Here is a 24,551-nt window from a genome sequence, read left to right as displayed (position 1 = left end):
AATAAGGATTTCCCTCAGTTCCTCCTCCTTACTAGACCCTCCGACCCCTTTTATATCCGGAAGGTTGTTTGTGTCCTCCTCAGTGAATACCGAACCAAAGTACTTGTTCAATTGGTCCGCCATTTCTTTGTTCCCCGTTATGACTTCCCCTGATTCTGACTGCAGGGGACCTACGTTTGTCTTTACTAACCTTTTTCTCTTTACATATCTATAGAAACTTTTGCAATCCATCTTAATTCCCTGCAAGCTTCTTCTCATACTCCATTTTCCCTGCCCTAATCAAACCCTTTGTCCTCCTCTGCTGAGTTCTAAATTTCTCCCAGTCCCCGGGTTCGCTGCTATTTCTGGCCAATTTGTATGCCACTTCCTTGGCTTTAATACTATCCCTGATTTCCCTTGATAGCCACGGTTGAGCCACCTTCCCTTTTTTATTTTTACAACAGACAGGGATGTACAATTGTTGTAGTTCATCCATGCGGTCTCTCAATGTCTGCCATTGCCCATCCACAGTCAACCCCTTCAGTATCATTCGCCAATCTATCCTAGCCAATTCACGCCTCATACCTTCAAAGTTACCCTTCTTTAAGTTCTGGACCATGGTCTCTGAATTAACTGTTTCATTCTCCATCCCAATGCAGAATTCCACCATATTTTGGTCACGATGGAGACGGGCGACCGAAGCGGGGGAGTTCAGATCTCGGAATATTTTCCGGTTTCCGGACGACCCCGCCACGGATCGGCCCGGTGTCCGGATTCCGGAACATTCCTTCCAAATGTCTCCTTTTCAGATTTATATCTGAAACAATTCCCTTTTGAAAGTTACTATTGAATCTGCAGTGCATTACAGATTGTAACAAACCACTGCATTAAAAAAAACTCCTCATTTCCCCCGTGGAGTTTTTGCCAATTATCTTAAATTCTGTATCCTCTGGTTACTGACCCTCCTACCAGTGGAAACAGATTTTCCCCATCTACTCTATCAAAACCCTATTAATTTTGAACACCTCTAGTACATCTCCACTTAACATTCTCTGCTCTATGGAGACCAATCCCAGCTTCTCTAATCTCTCCAGGTAACTGAAATCCCTCATTCCTTGTAGCATTCTGGTAAATCTCCTCTGCACCCTCTCCACATCCTTGACATCTTTCCTAAAGTGCGGTGCCCAGAATTTGACACAATACTTTTAGCTAAATATCTTAAAGTAACCAGTGATTCATAATGTCCTTACTTTTGTACTCTATGGGGTTGAAATTGTCCCGTGCTGGGTTTGGGGCGCATAATTTGAATTATATGAACGTTTAGCGCTGATGCGAGAAGTGTGGGGCGGTAACTGGGCATTCGCAGGCCGCGACTCTCAGCGCATGCTGAGCCCGTCAGCGCGCTGCTGACGTGCCGTGTCACTTTAACCCGTCGCTACGTCCCCCCCCTTTTCAACTCTGCAGCCTCTTTAGTGGCAACCACTGGGCCACCAGGGAGGGTGTCGTCCGGGCCAGCAGCCTGGCACCCATGAGGGGGTGCCGGTCTGCATGTTGGCGGCCCGGCCACACCCGCGGCTGCCATTGTCGGGCCGACTGAAAGGTCGTCCGACAGAAAAAAGGAGGGCCGGTGCACCTCAGCCACCTCAGCTTCTCACCCCGAGAAGCTGTCGGTGGCATCACCCCATGCCGACCTCGCGTCCCGGGGGGCAATTTCCCCCGAGAGGCCCAAAAGGGGTCAACGCGGGGAGATAGAGTTGGCGCACATGGCAATGACGGGGCCTCCCAGAGGCGCTAATGGGCCTTTCCCAGAGGAGCAATTTCGGCCCCATGCCTCTATTTGTAAAGCCAAAGATTCAATATGCTTTTTTAACAAGGTTATCAACTTGCCTGTGAACTTCAAGGATTTGCATATGCGAACCCCGTTCTTTCTCCCTGAATGTCTTCTCATTGAGTTTTGGAGAAGTTATTCCACTGCTTTCATAGGCAGTCCCTCGAAACGAGGATGACTTGCTTCCACGTCGAAAAGGGTTGAGTTCACAGGTGTTTTAATGAAGGACCTAATATTCTGGATCTCAAACTACATGTTGAAGGCTGGAAGATGCCTGTGTGTGGATTTTTTTAACATGTGGTGGACATTGCACACCAGCCGCCACACGGGCTTGACAGAGCTAGGTCTTGGTCCAGTGGCAAGGATTGCCCAGGACGACTGGGGACCAGCTCTGCTGCACGGACCTAGTGCGCGCACATATCGCAGCGTGGGCTGGCCCGTGCTGCCCCTGTGCCCTTGCCTCTTCTGGGCCCCGATCACATCCCTCTACGAACTCTTGCCACTCCTTTGCCCCAACCTCGCCGCTCCTGCTGTACCTGCTCGCACTGCAGTCAGTCACTGCTTTAACACCTCAGCAACAGCAATTAGGACCCTGTTGCTTCTCTATTAGCAACTGCAATTACTAATCAGAAGCTTCTATTCTCGATGTTCACACCGCCTACCATCAGGTGCCATTGGGAATAATTAGTCTCTTCAGGAATAGCCAAGAATGACCATTGTGCAAAATATAGTGTTTAATACCTCCAGAGATTCTATTTTCCAAACTAATCATCCAGCTGAATGCATAAAAGTAATTAGCAGGAAGAGGGTTAATTCATTAGAACATTTTGAAATATGACATTTTATCTAGCCAATCCAGCAGCCTGTGAAATATATATGTCATTTAATAATGTTAACAGTTATCATTTTCATCTTTGTGTGTGTTGCACATTTTCCAAATTATTTTCTATATTTCCACAGGTGCGAGATCACAATGGTTTGATATCCTTTGCTTCTCAAATACTGTAAACAAAGCATGTGTAATAAATGGAATACCAAAAGCGTCCCAGTGAAATATGTAGCTTATTTTCACTCATAAAATTATCTGTAACTCGCTCGCAATTTTTCTATCCTGAATTATTCAGGTAGTCTCAGTCATGGAAATACAAATTATTCACAGTTTGACAGACACTGAATATCTTAATATAAGTCAAGCAGCAGAAGAAAATTCCAATATAAAATGTGCCTGAATAGTTGCTGCCTAATAGGATATTAAGGCCTTTTGTGTAACACTGTGACAGGCTTCAGAATGTTGCAAGTGATTTCAGCTTGTAGCACTGAATGCTAAATCTTTGGACACTTCACCCTCCTGGCCTGGAATCTTCATTACCTAAATTAATAACTATAAAATCAGGAGTGCCACAGATTGGATGTGCTGACCTCTGTATCTGATTCTCTAATCCCCTTTCTATTCATGAAAGTTATACTAAATCTTGAATTTATAAATTGAACCAGTTCACAGCCGAGATATCAATCACAGATGCCAGTGCTTTGATAAACTCTTTGTTAATCGCATACGTTTTATGTTGTGCATAGCTGCATTTTTGTTTGTAATACAGAGCAACGTGTTCATAAATTTAAATGATTTCGCTTTTTTTTGTTCCTGTTGCGGCTCTACTGTGCTATAACCATGCCATTACATTGCAGGCCATGATTTCTGTGCTGAGGGGCACCAGTGCGGTGAAAACTCTGAATGCTGGAATCTGAACACAAAAGCTGTGTGCATGTGCAAGAATGGCTTTGTTCCCATACAGGGCGACACGGCGTATTGTGAAGGTAGGGAGTGGTTTCCATTCACACTTTTGACTGTTTTCAGCCTTTTTCGTTGTGGCTTGGAGTGATTTGGCCATGGCTGCAAACGGATGTTCTGCAGCTGTTTGTGTTGTGAAAGTCAATTGTGAGAGAGGCAGTCTTTTGTTTTGGTGACTGTTTGATGGAGAAGTTAGAGTGGGTATCAATATTACCTCTCCACTTTTAAGAAGTAGTGAGTTTAACAGCCAAACACTATTCCAAAATATACATCCACACGCAACCTACCCTCTGTAAAGTAGAGGCGATCCAAAACTCGACTGCCCGTGTCCTAACTCGCACCAAATCCCACTCATCCATCACCCCTGTGCTCGCTGACCTACATTGGCTTCCGGTAAAGCAATACTTAGATTTCAAAATTCTCATCCTTGTTTTCAAATCCCTCCATGGCCTCGCCCCTTTCTATCTCTGTAATCTCCTCCAGCCCCACACCCCCCCATGATGTCTGCGCTCCTCTAATTCTGCCCGCTTGAGCATCCCTGATTATAATCACTCAACCATTGGTGGCCGTGCCTTCTGTTGCCTAGGCTCCAAACTCTGGAACTCTTTGCCTAAACCTCTCTGCCTCTCTACGTCTCTTTCCTCCTTCAAGATGCTCCTTAAAACCTACCTCTTTGACCAAGCCCTGCCCTAATTTCTACTTATGTGGCTTGGTGTCAAATTTTTATCTCATAATACACCTGTGAAGAACCTTGGGTCGTTTCACTATGTTAAAGGCGCTATATAAATACAAGTTATTGGTGGTTTTGAAGATTTGCCGCATCATTAAGGAGACATTATCAATTCGTTCGTACTTCAAGGATTAAAAAAAAATCAAAAATCATTCTCAGAATATGGGCATCGCTAGCATTTATTGCCCATCCCTAGCTGCCCTCGAAAAGGTGAGCCTTCCTCTTGATTGCAGCATAATTTTGTGACGTACGAAGCACCTGACCATAGAATTACTGTCGTCCACTGATACACTAGCACTAGTATAGGATGAACAATCAATGCGTTGTGAAGTGTACAACGTCATTTTTATTCATCATGTAGTCAGAAATGTAATTACGGTAACTTAATACAAAAGTTAGAAACACATTTGAAGTCTTGTACATTTGATCAAATTGTGCGTGGATGTATATTTTGGCATAGCGTTTGGCTGTTCAACTGTCCATGGTCTGTTTAGGAGAATTTTTCACTGCACATGGAACTAACAAGCTGATGTGAATTATCAGGGGTCTCAGTACAAGAGTGTTTGAAGATAAATTTTGAATTTGTGTCTCAAGGTGAATTATCCAAGTATTTGCATCAGTGATTTTCCATTTCCGATCAGAAGCTGCCATGTTGTACAATGGTATTTCCCCCCCCCTCCGGAAACTGATACATTTATTTTTTTTAAAGCCTTAGTTTTGTCTGATCCTAAGTGCTGTCTTGCATTCAAGAATTGCGTACGCTGCCAGCTGCTCCAAATATAGTGCTCAAGATTGAAACATGAGCAATAATGCTGCACTTAACAAACAATAAGTAACGGTGGGAATAAAAATTACGGCTTTTTTTGTGGTAATAGTACTTGTGATCTCAGACACTGTGGCACTAATTAATATGTGCTATTCAGGGAATTGGGCTGTTCCCAGATGGTGTTTTGAAAGTAATTTTTATGGTAGGAGAAATCCATCAAGATCCATGACGAGACCTTGGACGGTGCGGACCACTTTCCATACCTTGGAAGCCTTCTGTCAGTGAGGGTGGACATCGATGACTAGATCCAACACCGCCTTCAGTGTACCAGTGTTTGAGGAAAAGAGTGTTTGAAGACCAAGACCTCAAACCCGGCACCAAGCTCATGGTCTACAGAGCTGCAGTGATACCCGTGGTCCTATATGCTTCAGAGACATGGACTATGTACAGCAGGCACCTCAAAGCACTGGAGAAGTACCATCAACGCTGCCTCCGCAAGATCCTGCAAATCCACTGGCAGGATAGGTGCACCAACGTCGATGTTATTTCTCAGGCCAACATCCCCAGAATCGAGGCATTGATTATGCTTAATCAGCTCCGATGGATAGGCCACATTGTCTGCATGCCTGATAGAAGACTCCCGAAACAAGCACTCTACTCCGAGCTACGTCACAGCAACTGATTTCCAGGAGGGCAGTGAAAGCCTCCTTGAATAGATTTAACATCTTCTTCGACTCTTGGGAATCCCTGGCTCAAGACCCGCTCAAATTAGAGGAGAAGCATTCGAGAAGCTGACGAACACTTTGCATCTCTTCGTCGGGAGTACACGGCAGCCGAGTATAAACAGCGGAAGGAGCGTACGACAAACCAAGCACCCCACCCACTCATCTGATCAACCACCACCTGCCCCACTGGTGGCAGAGTCTTTAGATCCCACATAGGACAGAAGTCACTTTCAAACCCATAATATAGGTGAGGAAGCAAGTCATCCTTGACTCCGGGGGACTGCCTAAGAAGAAGAATTGGGCTGTTCCCAGATGGTTTACAGTGTTTTGAAAGTAATTTTCAGGGTAGGAAAAAAAATCAGTGTAGGGTGAGTGCTTCTCAACAAAGGCATTTTTTTAATCTTAAAAAAACAATGAAAGTCTCTGGGAAGTTGAAGTTAAAAATACATAAGCGAGAGATTTCACTTCAGATCCATTAATGATCAGCGGTTGGGGAAATGGAACTGAAATATTTACACTGGCATGGTAACAACAAGTCAGTGAAGGATTTTATTCCCACAGCACTGATCTTTTTTAACAATCTATTCTACTTTGATCAAACTCTTTTATTTTTGTGCTGTGCATAAATTCCAGTTGGCAAGATGGAACACAACTTTCTGTCTCCAGTATTGAAATGTTGTGAGCACCTCGTAGGGGACATTAGCACTGCTCGTAGCGGGGGTGGAGAGGGACACGCATTTAACTGTTGGCAGATTTAATTTTTCTACTGATTTCAATAGAACTATTTCATTATGATATTGCCTGCACTCTGTCACTAGGATTGCGAAAAGTGGGGGAAGGGTTGGGGGGTGCAGGGTAGGTGGGGGTTGCAGGGGGAAGTTGTTGATTGAGCTTTTTAAGACTGTGCAGATATTTTGATTCCCTCGTGGTCCAAAGAACTGTGCACCTGATGTCTCAACAACAGCAACCACTTGTATTTATCTAGTGCCTTTAATGTGATAAAACATCCTAAGGCACTTCACAGGAGTGTTATCAAATCAAATTTGACACCAACCCACTCAAGAGATATTAGGACTGGTCAATGAAGTAGGTTTCAAAGAGCGTCTTAAAGGAGGAAAGAGCAGTAGAGAGGCAGAGAAGTTTAGGGAGGGAACTCCAGATCTTCGAGCCTCAGCAGCTGAAGGCACGGCCTCCAATGGTGGAGCCATTAACATCAGTGATGTGCAAGATGCCAGAATTGGAGGAGCACAGATATCTCTAGTGCCGTTTACAATTATGTTACATTGAGCTACTATTTCTTAATCTTCAGTTAATATATCCCTTGTTCTTCAACTTGCCTGTGGTGGTAGTGGGAGTGGGGGTGGGGGGAATCAGGATTGGAACCATTCTGGTTAGTATGTACTCCTTCAAGATCAAACAATTCCCATGAATCAAGTAAAAGTGCAATGTAATTGTCATTTTGAATAATTGTCACTACTTCTAGTTACAGGTATACAGAAAATGAGTGGTTCATGTCACAGAGCTGCTGACTGTAAATGCTCCTGGGAGCTGTCAGAAGGGAATATTCACTTATAAGAACATAAGAACATAAGAAACAGGAACAGGAGTAGGCCATACGGCCCCTTGAGCCTGCTCCGCCATTCAATAAGATCATGGCTGATCTGATCATGGACTGAGCTTAACTTCCCCGCCCGCTCCCCATAACCCCTTATCGTTTAAGAAACTGTTTATTTCTGTCTTAAATTTATTCAATGTCCCAGCTTCCACAGCTCTCCGAGGCAGTGAATTCCACAGATTTAGAACCCTCTGAAGGAAGAAATTTCTCCTCATCTCAGTTTTAAATGGGCGACCCCTTATTCTAAGATCATGCCCTCTAGTTCTAGTCTCCCCCATCAGTGGAATCATCCTTTTTGCACCCACCTTGTTAAGCCCCCTCATAATATTATACGTTTCGATAAGATCACCTCTCATTCTTCTGAATTCCTCATAAGTCAACCCACTCATCTCCGGAATCAACCTAGTGGACCTTCTCTGAACTCCTCCAAAGCAAGTATATCCTTTCATAAATATGGAAACCAAAACTGCACGCAGTACACCAGGTGTGGCCTCACCAATACCCTGTATAGCTGTAGCAAGACTTCCCTGCTTTTATACTCCATCCCCTTTGCAATAAAGGCCAAGATTCCATTGGCCTTCCTGATCACTTGCTGTATCTGCATACTATCCTTTTGTGTTTCATGCACACGTACCCCCAGGTCTCACTCTACTGCAGCACTTTGCAATCTTTCTCCATTTAAATAATAACTTGCTCTTTGATTTTTTTCTGCCAAAGTGCATGACCTCATACTTTCCAACATTATACTCCATCTGCCAAATTTTTGCCCACTCACTTAGCCTGTTCTACTCACACATTGCTTTTCCTCCCATCTTTGTATCATCAGCAAACTTGGCTACATTACACTCAGTCCCTTCTTCCAAGTCGTTAATATAGATTGTAAATAGTTGGGGTCCCAGCACTGATCCCTGCGGCACCCCATGAGTTACTGGTTGCCAACCACAGAATGAACCATTTATCCCGACCCTCTGTTTTCTGTTAGTTAGCCAATCCTCTATCCATGCTATATTACCCCCAATCCCGTGAACTCTTATCTTGTGCAGTAACTTTTTATGTGGCACCTTGTCAAATGACTTCTGGAAGTCCAAATATACCACATCCACTGGTTCCCCTTTATCCACCCTCTTCATTATATCCTCAAAGAATTCCAGCAAATTTGTCAAACATGACTTCCCCTTCGTAAATCCATGCTGACTCTGCCTGACTGAATTTTGCTTTTCCAAATGTTCTGCTACTGCTTCTTTAATAATGGACTCCAACATTTTCCCAACCACAAATGTTAGGCTAACTAGTCTATATATTTTCTTGCTTTTTGTCTGCCTCCTTTTTAAAATAGGGGCATTACATTTGCAGTTTTCCAATCTGCTGGGACCTCCCCAGAATCCAGGGAATTTTGGTAAATTACAACCAATGCATCCATAATCCCTGCCGCTACTTCTCTTAAGACCCTAGGATGCAAGCCATCAGGTCCAGGGGATTTATCCGTCTTTAGTTCCATTATCTTACTGAATACCACCTCCTTAGTGATTGTGAATGTGTTAATATCCTCCCCCCCTATAGCCCCTTGACTATCCACTGTTGGGATATTGTTCGTGTCCTCTACCATAAAGACTGATACAAAATATTTGTTCAGAGTTTCTGCCATCTCCATGTTCCCCATTACTAATTCCCCGGTCTCATCCTCTAAGGGACCAACATTTACTTTAGTTACGTTTTTCCTTTTTATCTTTTATCCTTGCTATCTATTTGTATATTTTATGCTAGTTTACTTTCATAGTCTATCTTCTCTTTCTTAATCATTTTTTTAGTCATTCTTTGCTGGCTTTTAAAAGCTTCCCAGTCTTCTGTCCTCCCACTAGTTTTGGCCATTTTGTATGCCCTTGTTTTTAATTGGATACCGTCCTTTATTTCTTTAATAAGAGTGAGCGTTGAATGCATGATGGAAAACCAGTACTTAATTTTAATGGAGTTTGATAAACAAAATTGGTTTTAAGAATAGATATGACATTTTCTTGACTGTAGTAGCTTCTTTCCTTTAATATCCAATTATTTCCCAACCTGCCCTGAAGGCACTCAATCATTCTGGGTAAGGTTCCCTGGTCCTTCGAGCCTCCTGAGATACCTCACGCAAGTCGCCATTCTTCATGTGTTAACTAAGGCCGTGAGGTTTTGTGGCGAATTTGACCCGGGGCGTTCCTTGATTAAGCCTAATCCTGCCCTCATCCATTTGCACCATCCAGCTGGGAACGTGGAGGGAGGGACCCTGCATTATTTCTTCCCTGTTGCAACTTGAAGCACCCGTATTTTCATCCTACTGAAATCAGCTAACCCAGTGATTGAAATTTGTTGTCCGAATCCCCGCTGAACTCCAAGGGGAGTCTTGCACCAGTTCCTTTGAAACAAAGGTTAAAAGTATTTCTGCAATCCTTTTTGCTCTTGACAAGATGCTGTCAGCTGCAAAGGGTTTGCTTTAGCATTAGCAGTGAGGTCATTTGAGGGACTAATCTACATTCTCGTTCTTGCAGTCCTCCAGCAAACTGAATCAAAATGTAAAATAATTCAACTGGTTCAAGAAACTAATTGTTAACAAACGGTTATCTGGAAAGTACCATCTGTTGGAGACCCAGCAGCTGGCTAGTAAGCATTTATGGATCATATTTCTTCATGATGTGGTTTATATTAGAACAATAATGGTAGGAAAATAGAGGGACTAATAGATAATTAGCACTCTCACTGAGGAAAATCACTTATCAAGCAAGAGTAGTCAATAACAGATAAATGGAAGCGATTGATTTTGAAATCATTATTTTAGGTATAGATTCATTGTCTGTCAACCAATGATCAGAAAACATTGCTTTTCTGAAGATGGCCCTCCATGGAATTGAATTGTTGATTAATGATTGATTTCAATATTCTTGTTGAATTTTTGAACACTGGACTGTTCAAGGTAATTTTATGCCAAGGTGAGATCCCATAAGCCTTTGTCATCGTTCCAGGGTTACAGTTGTGTAAAGATAACTATGTCAACTTGTACCTGTCAAGAAAGCTCTGGCTTTGGCCCATTCCAGATTTACATGCTACCTATGAACGGGACTATACTGCTACATGATTGCAACTCCAATTTTCTCAGTCTGGGTCAGAAGAAAATATCCTTAAAGCCACTCTTGCCCTATTACTCATAAATGCTGATATACTAGTAAAACTAATAGTGGTCAGCTGGGAGAAAAGGAGAAGATGAAAGAATCTGACCAGGAAATATCACTACATTTCACATATTTTCATTGTCCTATAATGCAATTTCTTCACAAATGTAACTGAAATCTGATAAGTGAAGTTGTACGATACTGTATGTGCAAGCAACAATCTTTAAGGAGGTTTACTTTTATTATCATTTGACACCATTGTAAACTCACAGATTAGAACCAAGATGAGAGATTGGGAAAAAGTAAACAGCTTTGTGTAGGAGAAACTGCCAGCATTCGCCGTCATTGCCCCTTTGAAACTGACCACAATCTTAGGGTTAAGTGCATGCGCATCTAAATGCGCAAATCCTGAAGTTGCGTTCAGTCATTCACTGCTCTGACACAGGCTGTGCTGTGGACGATCCCCACCTCCCCCCAACCCCTCCTTCCCCATAGCTGGCAATCAGTGGAACTGACAAAAACTTGAGCTCTTCCACGCTAATATTACTGGTTATTGCCCAATTAAATGTTAAGCCTTGTTGGAATAGCTATAACTGGGGTTTTAACAGTATATTGACTGTTAAACAACAATTCTGGCCCTAAAAAAACTAATTTGTTATATTTATAGAATGTCAAATTTCTCCATTATGATAAAAATTACAATTTTAATTTTTTTTAACGTTTGTACATGATATTTAAGCTTCAACCTTATTCCCATGCGAAAGTCCCAATCATTATTTCTCTGTCGTATTTTTTTAAATTGAGGATAAAAGCTGCTTTTTATTTCCTGGTTTACTGTCTGTGAGAATTCTTCAGTGTGATTGGCTGCTTAGAGAGCTGGACGATGTCACGGCTGCATCGCTCTCGGAGTCCTCTAATCACAGCGCTACAATCAATTGTACATTGAGAAACCTCAAGTTTTCACCACTAAGATCGCGAGATCTCTGTGGACAGCTTACTTTGAGGTCAACGACGAGTGCCTTTGCTTCTCTAGTGACCGCAAATTACGAGCCAAGTTTAAAGCTTACGTTGAATGTTAACACTTGTATCTATATTTGTCAAAAATCATTAAGCACTGTGACTGGTTACATTTCTAATAGATTACGTTTCTCTGCTTCTGCATAACATCTCCTTCACTCCTCATCCTCTTCCACCTCATCCCAGCACTTTTGGTAGCTGATCCATGGCCCATCTCTTTTTCTTCCTGATGCATATTTTCTTTGTTCTTGTAGGGTGTGGTAGTGTATTGGTTATGTTACTGGACTAGTATAATCCAGAGGCCTGGAACCAATAACCCAGAGAATGTGAGTTCAAATCCCATCATGGCCGTTTGAGAATTTGAATTCAGTTTAAGAAAAAAATCTGGAAATGAAAAAAAAAGTAGTGGAAAAAGTACTCATGAAGCTGCCATATTGGCCTAAATATCCAACTGGGTTGCGAGATCAGCTTTAGCGAAGGAAACTTGCCATTCTTCGCCGGTTTGGCTTTTATGTGATTCCAGTCCCACACTGACATGGCTGACTCTTAACTGGCCTCTGAAGTGACCTAAGAAGCCACTCAGTTGGCCCACAGCCACCTTCTCATGGCAACTAGGGCTGGGCATAAATGCTGGCCTTGCCAGCGATGCACACATTTCGAGAATGAATAGATGATCAAAAAAACATAGTGGTGACTCAGCTGTCCGAAGAAAATATGCAATATTGCATCTTAGCTCAGAGAATCTCTGCAGCCTTTTTGATCATCTACTGGTATCATAGAACTCCTGTTGGAATAGTGAATATTTCTGGCCAGGGCTCGGATAAAATATAGATTTGCCTCCGGAGATGAGAGACATTTCATGATAATGAACTGCATGATGATAAAACTGATATAAGTGCAGCTTGCTAATACACAATGGTGCCCATCATGTGCTGTGTTCAAGAATCTGAAAGTACGATTGTATAATAAATAATACTGTGGTTCATTCAGTCGTGTAATGATCATCCTAAGTTGCTTGTTTTTGCATTCATATTCAATTATTCTAACGATGTCTATGGTTAAAATTTGAGAATGGGATCAGGAGTTTGCTAATTTAATTAGACTCGAATGAGCACACAGTTTCTGTCGCCTGAACCTTGACTCCATTTCACTAAACGCGTTTAATACAAGAGCAAAGCTCATAGCATTATACCACAGGATGTCTCCATTCAATCAAGAGTTGTCAATCCAGTTCTGTGTGTCACTGTTGTCCAATTAAAAAAAAAATCAGTTTTCAATTATGAGTTTTACTGTAAGAAAATAAAAAAATTTACATTTTAAGCGAAACTTCCAATCACTTGTGATGTGAAAACTAGGCTTTGAAATTGAGTGTTTCAACTATGCATTCAATCAGTCCGTTCTTTTTTCCAAATAGAAAGAAAGAGACTTGCATTTATATAGCAGCTATCGCAAACACCGGACGTCCCAAAATGCTTTACAGTCAATTAAGTACTTTTTCAAGTGAAATCACTGTTGTAATTTACGAGACGATGCAGCCAATTTGCGCACAGCAAGCTCTCCCAAACAGCAATGTGATAATGATCAGATAATCTGTTTTAGTGATGTTGAGGGATAAATATTCGCCAGGACACAGGGGATAACTCCCCTGTTCTTCGAAATAGTGCCATGGGATCTTCTACATCCACCCAAGTGAGCAGACGGGGCCTCGGTTTAACATCTCATCTGAAAGATAACACCTCTGACAGTGCAGCACTCCCTCAGCACGGCACTGGAGTGTCAGCCTGGATTTAAATCAAAATATTTTCTCTCATTTTAGAGAATGTGAAGTCTTAAATATATATGTGTGTTGGATAATTCTGACTGTTAGCTGTGCAGTTGGCTTCAAGTCTGCAGTTTTACTTGTTGCCTTTCTTCAGTAGAAGCAGAAGGACTAACAATAGCTTCATAGATCTTCACTAAAGTAAGGAGGCTTTCTGGAGGTCAGACTTCTTTCTAGTGAAATAAGGTTTGGTCTGAAAGAATACAAGGCTGTAATTTGTTCTTTCATTGTAAATGTTAGCAATTGAGGCAAGCTGGTTGGTATTTTCACCGCTGCCATACATTTCCCAAATTACAACAGTGACTACTTCAAAGCCTTCATTGACTGTCAAGTGCTATGAGACATCATGAGGTTGTGAAAGGCACTAACTATATAAATGCACACCTTTCTTTTTACAGCAAATTATTTAGAGAGGGGTTGTGTGCTGGATGGAGGTCTGTAATTAAAGTTGGAATTTTTGGTGTTCTTAGTTTGGCTATTGGACTAAATAAAAATCTAACTTAGCCACCACAGTTGTTGCATGTCATTCTGATGGTTTGCTTTGTAGCATTATGATTTTCTTGCTCATAAATGATCACCGCTAGTGAGAAAACGCTGCTTGCTTATTTCCAACTGGTGTCGAATTATTCCTTAAGTCCATATAGTAGAAACGGCATGGTCATTTGTCAAATAGCATTCAACAATAGACTGCTCTGCAGGAGAAGTGATCAATAAAATGCCACAAAAAATAACAATCAAGCTGATCATTGGGTTGAATCTATCATATTTAGCATTGGTAAAAGGCCAATCATGAAGCAAAACAGGAACATATTGGCACGGTCCCATTGGGTCAAATGGCCACCCCCTAGGCTATAATTTCGACGAGGCCATGAATAATTTCTATAACTGTAATCTCAGTTCAGTTGCTACATCTATTGAGCAAAATAACATTTTCAAAACTTCTGATTCGCCACTGTCCTCTGACCTATTGATGGACAGATGAAGGTCATGTATTCCTGGTGTGAGTCCCAATAGCACACCTGGCTGCATTCCTAATTAAAAATATATATATATATATTCATGGGATGTGGGTGTTGCTGCCAAGGCCAGCATTTATTGCCCATCCCTAATTGCCCTTGAGAAGGTGGTGGTGAGCCACCTTCTTGAACCACTGCAGTCCACGTGGTGGATCCCACAGTGACTTTGTTGTAGAGCTCTGGTGGAACTGAGTGGCTCGCTTGGCCATTTCAGAGGGCAGTTAAGAGTCAACCACATTGTTGTGAGTCTGAAGTCACATATAGGCCAGACCAGTTGAGGACAGTAGATTACTGATACTAATTTTTTATAACAGATTTAAAGCAGTCTTCACTGATGTTGCTGATCCTTATTTAGTGCAAGTTTCATTTTGTAATGCAAGAGTTACTGGGTCACTTGTTTATATCAAAGGGTAATTAAGTAATAAAAATATATGAGGCAGTCAGTTTAGAAAGAGGACATTGCATAAGCAACAAAAGGCTCCAAAAGATAATGGACAACAGGGAGAAGACGTTCTGCCCACAGCTTTAGGACAGAATGTGGAGGAGTTAGTCTGCTAAAAACAAGCAAGATGATTCACTGCATTGGGGTAGCTTAGTGTGTTAATTTAATTTTTTTTTATATATCATGCTTTTTAAATTTATACTCGGGATGTGGACGTTGCTGCCAAGGCCCATCTCTAGTGCTGTTATGTAGAGATAGATTGTATTGATTGAACTGAGTGAATCTGATTTTCATTTGCTCTGCATGTTGACCTTACTGTGAAAAAGTGATTCAAAGCAAACTTTCCCTCATTTAAAGTGAACTCTCTCTGCCTTAAGAGAACTTGAAGAAATACATGTACAATAGACACAGATAGCCAGTAAAGGTCACAAGGGAGTTCCATTGTTACATCTTGCCCTGCTCTCTGAATTGCACAAGTCGATAGCGAACTGTACAAGTCAACTCCTATGAACGCAAGATGCTCAGACCATTAAGGGAGTGACTGACATCACTGAACTTGAGAAGCTATCTACAGCAGAGTCATATTTGAAATATTGGCCATGAATTTGCAGCCTCTATGAGAAGCCTCTGACCGCAATTTCTGGGCCTGTGAAAGAATTCTGATTAAGATTACTTGAAGCAACATCGAGCTTGACACCAGAAGACATCGCGGCAGTAGTATTTGCTTTGGTGGAATCCTGGTGCATCTTGGTTGATGTCATAGACCAAGATCCTCTGGGATTCTGCCAAAGCAAAGACCTCTGTAGGATGTCTTCTGGTATCGACCCTAATGCTGCTTTCCAGGTCATGTCACTTGCATGAATTGCGCCTGTTAAGAACATAAGAAATAAGAGCAAGAGTAGGCCAATCAGCCCTTCGAGCCTGCTCCGCCATTCAATCAGATCATGGCTGATCTTCGACCTCAACTCCATCTTCCTGCACTGTCCCATATCCCTTGATCCCCTTAATATCAAAAATGTATCGATCTCTGCCTTGAATATGCTCAACGACTGAGCATCCCCAGCTCTTTGGGGCAGAGAATTCCAAAGATTCATAACTCTTTGAGTGAAGAAATTTCTCCTCATCTCAGTCCTAAATGGCGGACCTCTTATTCTGAGACTGTGACCCCTGATTCTAGACTCTCCAGCCTGGGGAAACATCCTCCCAGCATCAACCCTGTCAAGCCCTGTAAGAATGTTATATATTTCAATTAGATCACCTCTCATTTTCCAAAATTCTTGGGAATATAGACCTAGTCTCCTCAATCTCCCCATAGGATAATCCTCCCTATCCCAGGAATCAGTCTGGGGAACTTTTGTTGCACTCCCTTAAAGGCAAGTATATCCTTCCTTGGGTAAGGAGGCCAAAACTGTACACAGTACTCCAGGTGTGGTCTCACCAAGGCCCTATATAATTGCAGTAAGACTGCTTTACTCTTAAACTTCAGTCCTTTTCCAATAAAGGCTAACATAACATTTACTTTTCTAATTGTTTGCTGTACCTGCATGTTAACTTTGTGATTTGTGTACAAGGATAACCAGGACCCTTTGAACACCAAGATTTCCCAATCTTTCACCATTTAAAAAAATGGTGTTGGGCAGCTGGAGAATCTGATAAATTTTTTTTGTAAATAGTATAATTGTGGAGTTAAGTCGATCTCCCAGTGATCGAATCAACTGCTTGAAGGCCCTTTGAAATTCAAATCAGCCGTTCAATTGCCATAATAACACTGGACACTGGAATGCACAGATGCTCCCTTTCTGTAGCGAACATGACGGAAAGTTCATTGGATAACCTACTTCTGTCATTGCTCAGCACCATAATAAACACCACCCTCACTTTAGGCGGACATATTTCATGGCCCTCCATCGCTCTGGGGGCAGAGGAGCGACCCCGAACAGTATTTCACCTCTCTGCACTGCAGTTACACTGGAGGGCCAGCTTAACTCCAACTGAAAGTGCAGGCTCCTTTAGGCCATGCCTATTTCTGTCGCTCTCTCGAATGTCTTTGCACTGACAGAGAGTGCGACAACCCTTACTGTGGAGACTGACTGGGCGGAGTTACTCACTCTGGCAATGCAAGAGCTGAATTAACGTCGATAGATACAATCGTTGGAAGCTAAGGTGCTTCAGTGACCTTGTTATTTCAATTGTGGCCTTTCATTCATCTCAGTCACATTGTTGGGCTCAGAACCTTCTCCCCACCAGCTCTCACCATGGTGACTGCAGTGCTCAGAAATATAGGAGAAAAAAATAAGAAAAGGATGTGAAAAATAATCAAGTCAAAATGTTTTTTAATTATATATAATATACATTTAAAGGCTCATGGTCAGGCCACATCTTCAGAAAAAAAACTTGCAGAGAGAGCATTTTGGAAAAGTGATGTGCTTTGAATAGGAATGAAACAGAAGGACAATTTACATGTCTGCCACAGTAATGACCTTGGGGAACAGTGGTAATCAAGATCCTCTTTAATCCTGCACATTCTATGGATATACATGCAAACTATGAATTCTCCTGCACTCAAATCCAATATCATTTCCAAAGTGGTATTGTTAATACTAATACAGATACCATTGATAACAAACATTGGGTACTGATTCCGTTCCAGGGAATATACTTTCAGTATTTTGAATCAACTTGAATTGTTTTTTGCTTTATAGGAAACATGGGCTAGACTTTCGGTCTATATCTGCCCATTTACCGCCCATATAATCGCTGAGAGATTAAGTTTATCGCCCATATTTGATGATACATCGAAAGTACCGCCCGATTATTGAGGTTAAGGTTACTGCGGCACTTTCTGTCGATGCATCAGGCTCCCTTCAGGCCTCAGCTGGCGACATTTACGGTACCTCTCTGCACGCCACACATTGCTGTATTCAACAGGTGACTGAATCCCTTTACGCACACAGGGTGGACTTTATAAACTTCCCTATAACCAGGGAGGCACAGACTGAGTGGGTTTTGGGGTTCTCGAGAATAGCAAACTTCCCCAAGTTGCAGGGTGCAATAGAATGAATGCACATCGCCCTGCGAGCACCTTTACAGGATACAGAGGTTTACCGTAACTGAAAGGGATTCCACTCCCTGAATGTGCAGTTCGTTGTCGACCACAAGCAAATAATCATGGCAGTAAATGCAAATTTTCCAGAGAGCATCCGTGATTCACACAGCTTGCATGAGAGTACTGTCTCTGACCTGTTTAAGAGTCAGCCACAAGGTCACGGTTGGATGCTGGGGGATAAAGGATATGGCCTTGCCAGCTGGCTCATGAGCCCTCGGCGAAAGACTCAGACAGAAGCCAAGAAGCGTTACAACATAATATGGTGGAATTCTGCATTAGGATGGAGAATGAAACAGTTAATTCAGAGACCATGGTCCAGAACTTAAAGAAGGGTAACTTTGAAGGTATGAGGCATGAATTGGCTAAGATAGATTGGCTAATGATACTTAAGGGGTTGACTGTGGATGGGCAATGGCAGACATTTAGAGACCGCATGGATGAATTACAACAATTGTACATTCCTGTCTGGCGTAAAAATAAAAAAGGGAAGGTGGCTCAACCGTGGCTATCAAGGGAAATCAGGGATAGTATTAAAGCCAAGGAAATGGCATACAAATTGGCCAGAAATAGCAGCGAACCCGGGGACTGGGAGAAATTTAGAACTCAGCAGAGGAGGACAAAGGGTTTGATTAGGGCAGGGAAAATGGAGTACGAGAAGAAGCTTGCAGGGAACATTAAGGCGGATTGCAAAAGTTTCTATAGGTATGTAAAGAGAAAAAGGTTAGTAAAGACAAACGTAGGTCCCCTGCAGTCAGAATCAGGGGAAGTCATAACGGGGAACAAAGAAATGGCAGACCAATTAAACAAGTACTTTGGTTCAGTATTCACTAAGGAGGACACAAACAACCTTCCGGATATAAAAGTGGTCAGAGGGTCTATTAAGGAGGAGGAACTGAGGGAAATCTTTATTAGTCGGGAAATTGTGTTGGGGAAATTGATGGGATTGAAGGCCGATAAATCCCCAGGGCCTGATGGACTGCATCCCAGAGTACTTAAGGAGGTGGCCTTGGAAATAGCGGATGCATTGACAGTCATTTTCCAATATTCCATTGACTCTGGATCAGTTCCTATCGAGTGGAGGGTAGCCAATGTAACCCCACTTTTTAAAAAAGGAGGGAGAGAGAAAGCAGGGAATTATAGACCGGTCAGCCTGACCTCAGTAGTGGGTAAAATGATGGAATCAATTATTAAGAATGTCATAGCAGCGCATTTGGAAAATGGTGACATGATAGGTCCAAGTCAGCATGGATTTGTGAAAGGGAGATCATGCTTGACAAATCTTCTGGAATTTTTTGAGGCTGTTTCCAATAAAGTGGACAAAGGAGTACCAGTTGATGTGGTATATTTGGACTTTCAGAAGGCTTTCGACAAGGTCCCACACAGGAGATTAATGTGCAAAGTTAAAGCACATGGGATTGGGGGTAGTGTGCTGACGTGGATTGAGAACTGGTTGTCAGACAGGAAGCAAAGAGTAGGAGTAAATGGGTACTTTTCGGAATGGCAGGCAGTGACTAGTGGGGTACCGCAGGGTTCTGTGCTGGGGCCCCAGCTGTTTACATTGTACATTAATGATTTAGACGAGGGGATTAAATGTAGTATCTCCAAATTTGCGGATGACACTAAGTTGGGTGGCAGTGTGAGCTGCGAGGAGGATGCTATGAGGCTACAGAGTGACTTGGATAGGTTAGGTGAGTGGGCAAATGCGTGGCAGATGAAGTATAATGTGGATAAATGTGAGGTTATCCACTTTGGTGGTAAAAACAGAGAGACAGACTATTATCTGAATGGTGACAGATTAGGAAAAGGGAAGGTGCAACGAGACCTGGGTGTCATGGTACATCAGTCATTGAAGGTTGGCATGCAGGTACAGCAGGCGGTTAAGAAAGCAAATGGCATGTTGGCCTTCATAGCGAGGGGATTTGAGTACAGGGGCAGGGAGGTGTTGCTACAGTTGTACAGGGCCTTGGTGAGGCCACACCTGGAGTATTGTGTACAGTTTTGGTCTCCTAACTTGAGGAAGGACATTCTTGCTATTGAGGGAGTGCAGCGAAGATTCACCAGACTGATTCCCGGGATGGTGGGACTGACCTATCAAGAAAGACTGGATCAACTGGGCTTGTATTCACTGGAGTTCAGAAGAGTGAGAGGGGACCTCATAGAAACGTTTAAAATTCTGACGGGTTTGGACAGGTTGGATGCAGGAAGAATGTTCCCAATGTTGGGGAAGTCCAGAACCAGGGGTCACAGTCTAAGGATAAGGGGTAAGCCATTTAGGACCGAGATGAGGAGAAACTTCTTCACCCAGAGAATGGTGAACCTGTGGAATTCTCTACCACAGGAAGTAGTTGAGGCCAATTCACTAAATATATTCAAAAGGGAGTTAGATGAAGTCCTTACTACTCGGGGGATCAAGGGGTATGGCGAGAAAGCAGGAAGTGGGTACTGAAGTTTCATGTTCAGCCATGAACTCATTGAATGGCGGTGCAGGAGGGGCTGAATGGTCTGCTCCTGCACCTATTTTCTATGTTTCTATGTTTCTAACAAAAGCCCTTCTTCTCCAACCTCCGCAACATCACTCTCTCCCGACTCCTCTTCATGTTCCATCTCCATTATTATTTATATTTATTATCCGATAATCTTTTCGAATAATCAACTCAACAGCTGCCTTCTCCACTACAAACACTTTCCCTCCCATTATCTTTTGAGCATGTGCAGATGACCCCTGACCTTCCGAATCGCGGGAAAAGTTATTTGCCTGATAAAAAAACCGCGCATGAGTAGAACATCTGTTGCTATGGACGCCAGCCTTGCACGACTGAATACATTGCTATCGCCCATTTCACATCGCTAAGGCTATCACCCAAATTGAAAAGGTGAAACTAGCAGTTTTTAAAATGATGATCCTGAAAAATAAAACCATTAACACTGGAAATACGTCCATTTTTGGACGATAGCAATCATGATGGAAAGTCTAGCCCCATGATTCAATATTCATCGTTCCAATTAACAAATGGCCGCTGTACTACACTTAAATAGAAGATAATTGGAATACAAATATGGAAGGAGAAGATATTGAAATCATCGCCTATACAAAAGCAAAACACCGTGGATGCTGGAAATCTGAAATAAAAACAGAAAATGCTGGAAATACTCAGCAGGTCAGGCAACATCTGTGGTGAGAAAAACAGAGTTTAATGTTTCAGGTTGATGACCTTTCATCAGAACTGGAAAAAATTAGAGATGTAACAGGTTTTAAGCAAGCATAGATGCATGGAAAGGGAGGAGGGGGAGGAAAGAACAAAAGGGAAGGTCTGTGATAGGGTGGAAGGCAGGAGAGATTAAATGACAAAAGGGATGATGGTGTGAGGCAAAAGGAGATGGTAATGGGACAAGTAAAGAAACAAAAGATGGATCAAGAAGTGGTGTAAATGTGAATGGCAGAATCATCAACAGCTGCCTTCCAAATAATGGGGCCAGAAGTTATTTTTCTTTTCATTTATTCGTTCACGGGATGTGGACATCGTTGACAAGGCCAGCATTTATTGCCCATCCCTAATTGCCCTTGAGAAGGTGGTGGTGAGCCGCCGCCTTGAACCGTCACATTCCTTGTGATGAGGGTACTTCCACAGTGCTGACTTTGTCATAGCGGTTTGGTACAACTGAATGGCTTGCTAGGCCATTTCAGAGGGAAGTTTAAGGGTCAACCACATTGCTGTGGTCTGGGGAAAAGAATAAAGAAAGACTTGCATTTATATAGCGCCTTTCACGACCATCGGACATCTCAAAGCACTTTACAGCCAATGAAATACTTTTGGAGTGTAGTCACTGTTGTAATGTGGGAAAACGTATAGGCCAGACGGGAGAGGATGGCAGGTTTCCTTCCCTAAAGGACATTAGTGAACCAGTTGGGTCCAGAAGTTTCATGGTCACCATTATGGATACTAACTCTAAATCCATTTAACTGAATTGAAATTCCCCCAACTGCCGTGGTGAGATTTGTCCCCAGATCATTTGTCCAGGCCTCTGGATAACTAGACCAGTAACATAACCACTAAGCCACCATACCCCATATGATCTGAAACCTGTTACATCTCGAACAATTTCCAGTTCTGATGAAAGATAATGACCTGAAACGTTAACACTGCTTCTTGCTCCACAGATGCTGCCTGACCTGCTGAGTATTTCCAATATTTTCTGCTTTTATTATTGAAACCATCAAACTTGCTCTGCCCAGAACTGTACAGTTTGCATAATTATAGCCTTTGTCCGACCTAGTTAATTAGCACAGGCAGTGGTTAACGGGGAAAATAGAAGCGTGAGAAATGTTTTCCCCAAAGATAAAGGCGGTGATTTTATGAACCACGGCAGATCCATGGTGGCCAACATCAGGGCGGGTCCCAACTCCACTGCTGGCTTCATCCCTGCCTCTGAAATTAATTTACCATGATTGGGCTTGTTTAGCCCTCCCAGCGTGTATCCTGGCCAATTAGGGGAAGTGGTCTGGTGATGCCATTTGATGACATGTTGTCAGCCGGTTTCCTTAAAGGGACCTTGCGCAAATTAATTTTAACATTTGTGCTGTCAATGTTCTACAGCATTTGAGATGTTCCAAACACTGACAATCACTGCACAGTGGTGCAGGACTGCACCCAGACTCTCCCATGGAGGGAGTCACAGCACACAGGGAGCTCCTTTTCCCTTCCCATGGGCGGAAGAGGCCTCCCCAAGATATCAACACAGCCTGATTGCACATTGCAGAGGAGGGCACAGGAGGAGCTGGGTGCAGTGCCGCAAACATTTCAATGATCTCCCCAGATCACAAAACGTTAGTACAAAGCCACACTTAACCACATCCTGCTGTGCATCTTATCACATCCCCATCACTCTGCCTTCCCTACCATACTCCTGCACATCCTTACTCACATTAACTTAACTTGTACTTTAATCCATCCCTCTCTATCTATATTATCACATCCCCATCTCATGAGCTACCCCTCACATACACTCACACTCGCCCTCATCCTCGTGCAATCATACCAACTAACAACACACAAGAAAGAGTAGGCACTTGGGTGTTTTATGCAATTTTCATGTAAAGTTTCTGTTAATGTGCTATCAAACATTAAAACCTTTATTTTCTACACTTTCCGTTCTTGGCCAGATTTGCGTGCACCTTTGGAAGTGGCTTCGTGAGTTGCAATGAATGGTGAGACACAACAGTACCCCCCGCAATGGTGATGAGTGTGAAAGGAATGGCTTGGGCATTGGAGGGATGCTTCATGGTGTTGGTGTGGGCTGGTGCCAACCTGGTGCATCATGTGGCAGCCCGTGTGTACAACATTAAGTGAAGTAAATCTGGCTATGGTGGGGCCATCCCTGGAATCCCGGGCAGCAATGTGCTCGGGTGCTGATGCCCTGTGTCCTATGCAGCATCAGTTGATTTCAGAGATGGTGGTTTTGTTGGTGCTGCTGGTGTGCCTGGTGATGCTGATGTTGGGGCTGATCGTGGTGGGATTCTGAGGACTAAGGTGAGGGAGTTTCAAGGGCTGATGGAATAGATGGCAGGTGAAGTAGAGATGACAGAGCGATCTGTTAATGGTGAAAGAGGTAATGGAGTCAGACTGGATGAGACTTGTGTAAAGACTTTCAGCATCACAAATCTGTAATGGGAATGCAATTTTGAGAAACTAGTGGTGAAGGGAACATATCTTAATTAGCTGGGAGCTTTGACTTGAGATTTGAAGCTGACAAGTCATCAGCTGATCCGAAGGCTACTTAGGGGGGCCTTAGCTTCATAGACGAGATCTAGGCACAGTGGAAACTGGTGGGCTACCTGTCAACTCCAAAACGCTGGGAGAAAAACATTGATAAGTGGCTGTAAACAAGCGACTAATACTTTAAATTGGCTTTCCCGCCGCTGCGTTTCGGGTCTGCCTAGCGTTGGCAATCCCGACACTTGGTAAAAGCACGTGGCGGTGGGTTCATAGTGGGGTCCCAACTGTGGGATAAATAACTCTTTCCCACCCGACCTGCCACCAATCGTCCCCGCTGACGCCCCCTCCCCCCCCCCACCCCATTGCAAAATCCAGGCTAAAGTTTTCATGGAATTGAGGGATCTATCAGGTCGACTCTGTAATGGATTCTCTTGGTGAGCAGTGCTGCTCCTCAGGATTGATGCTTGGGAAACCACAGGTCGTTGCGATCACCACTCAGGAAATCGTAGGCCTAGATTTTCCGGATGTATCAATTCATAAGGGTGGAAAATTGAGGTGCGCAGACCTCTGCATTCCCGATCATCTCTCCGCCTGAGCTCCACATCTCACCGGGAGCATCTCCCTGGGGAATCATCTCTTATTTCCATATTTTGAAAAAAGCATAGTTCTGTTTGAAAATCAGATGTTTCTATATAGATTGTTCGACTTCATTTGTAAGACCCACGCAGCCGGCAAAGAAAATAAACTGTCCATTCTGAGCTGGATTCGCCCAGAGGTGATTAGGCCACATGCAAACATAACTTATTTCAGTACAGCGTGAGTGGGAAGCTATTTGAGAAATGAACTGGGTGAATTGATGCAA

At 43.0% G+C, this 24,551-nt stretch overlaps 1 protein-coding gene across 1 annotated transcript in view; it reads left to right on the top strand.

Moving 5' to 3' along the window:
- Positions 1-24,551, top strand: part of LOC139280163 (protein kinase C-binding protein NELL1-like) — a 1,006,941-nt gene that overhangs the window by 268,146 nt on the left and 714,244 nt on the right. The window contains exon 12 of the mRNA XM_070899716.1: positions 3,494-3,622. Within this exon, the coding sequence (XP_070755817.1) occupies positions 3,494-3,622 (129 nt within the window). The remainder of the gene's footprint in view (positions 1-3,493; positions 3,623-24,551) is intronic.

This window comes from Pristiophorus japonicus, chromosome 14 (assembly GCF_044704955.1).
Source record: "Pristiophorus japonicus isolate sPriJap1 chromosome 14, sPriJap1.hap1, whole genome shotgun sequence".
In the NCBI taxonomy this organism is placed as follows: Eukaryota; Metazoa; Chordata; class Chondrichthyes; family Pristiophoridae; genus Pristiophorus; species Pristiophorus japonicus.
This window is presented reverse-complemented; position numbering and strand designations above follow the sequence as displayed.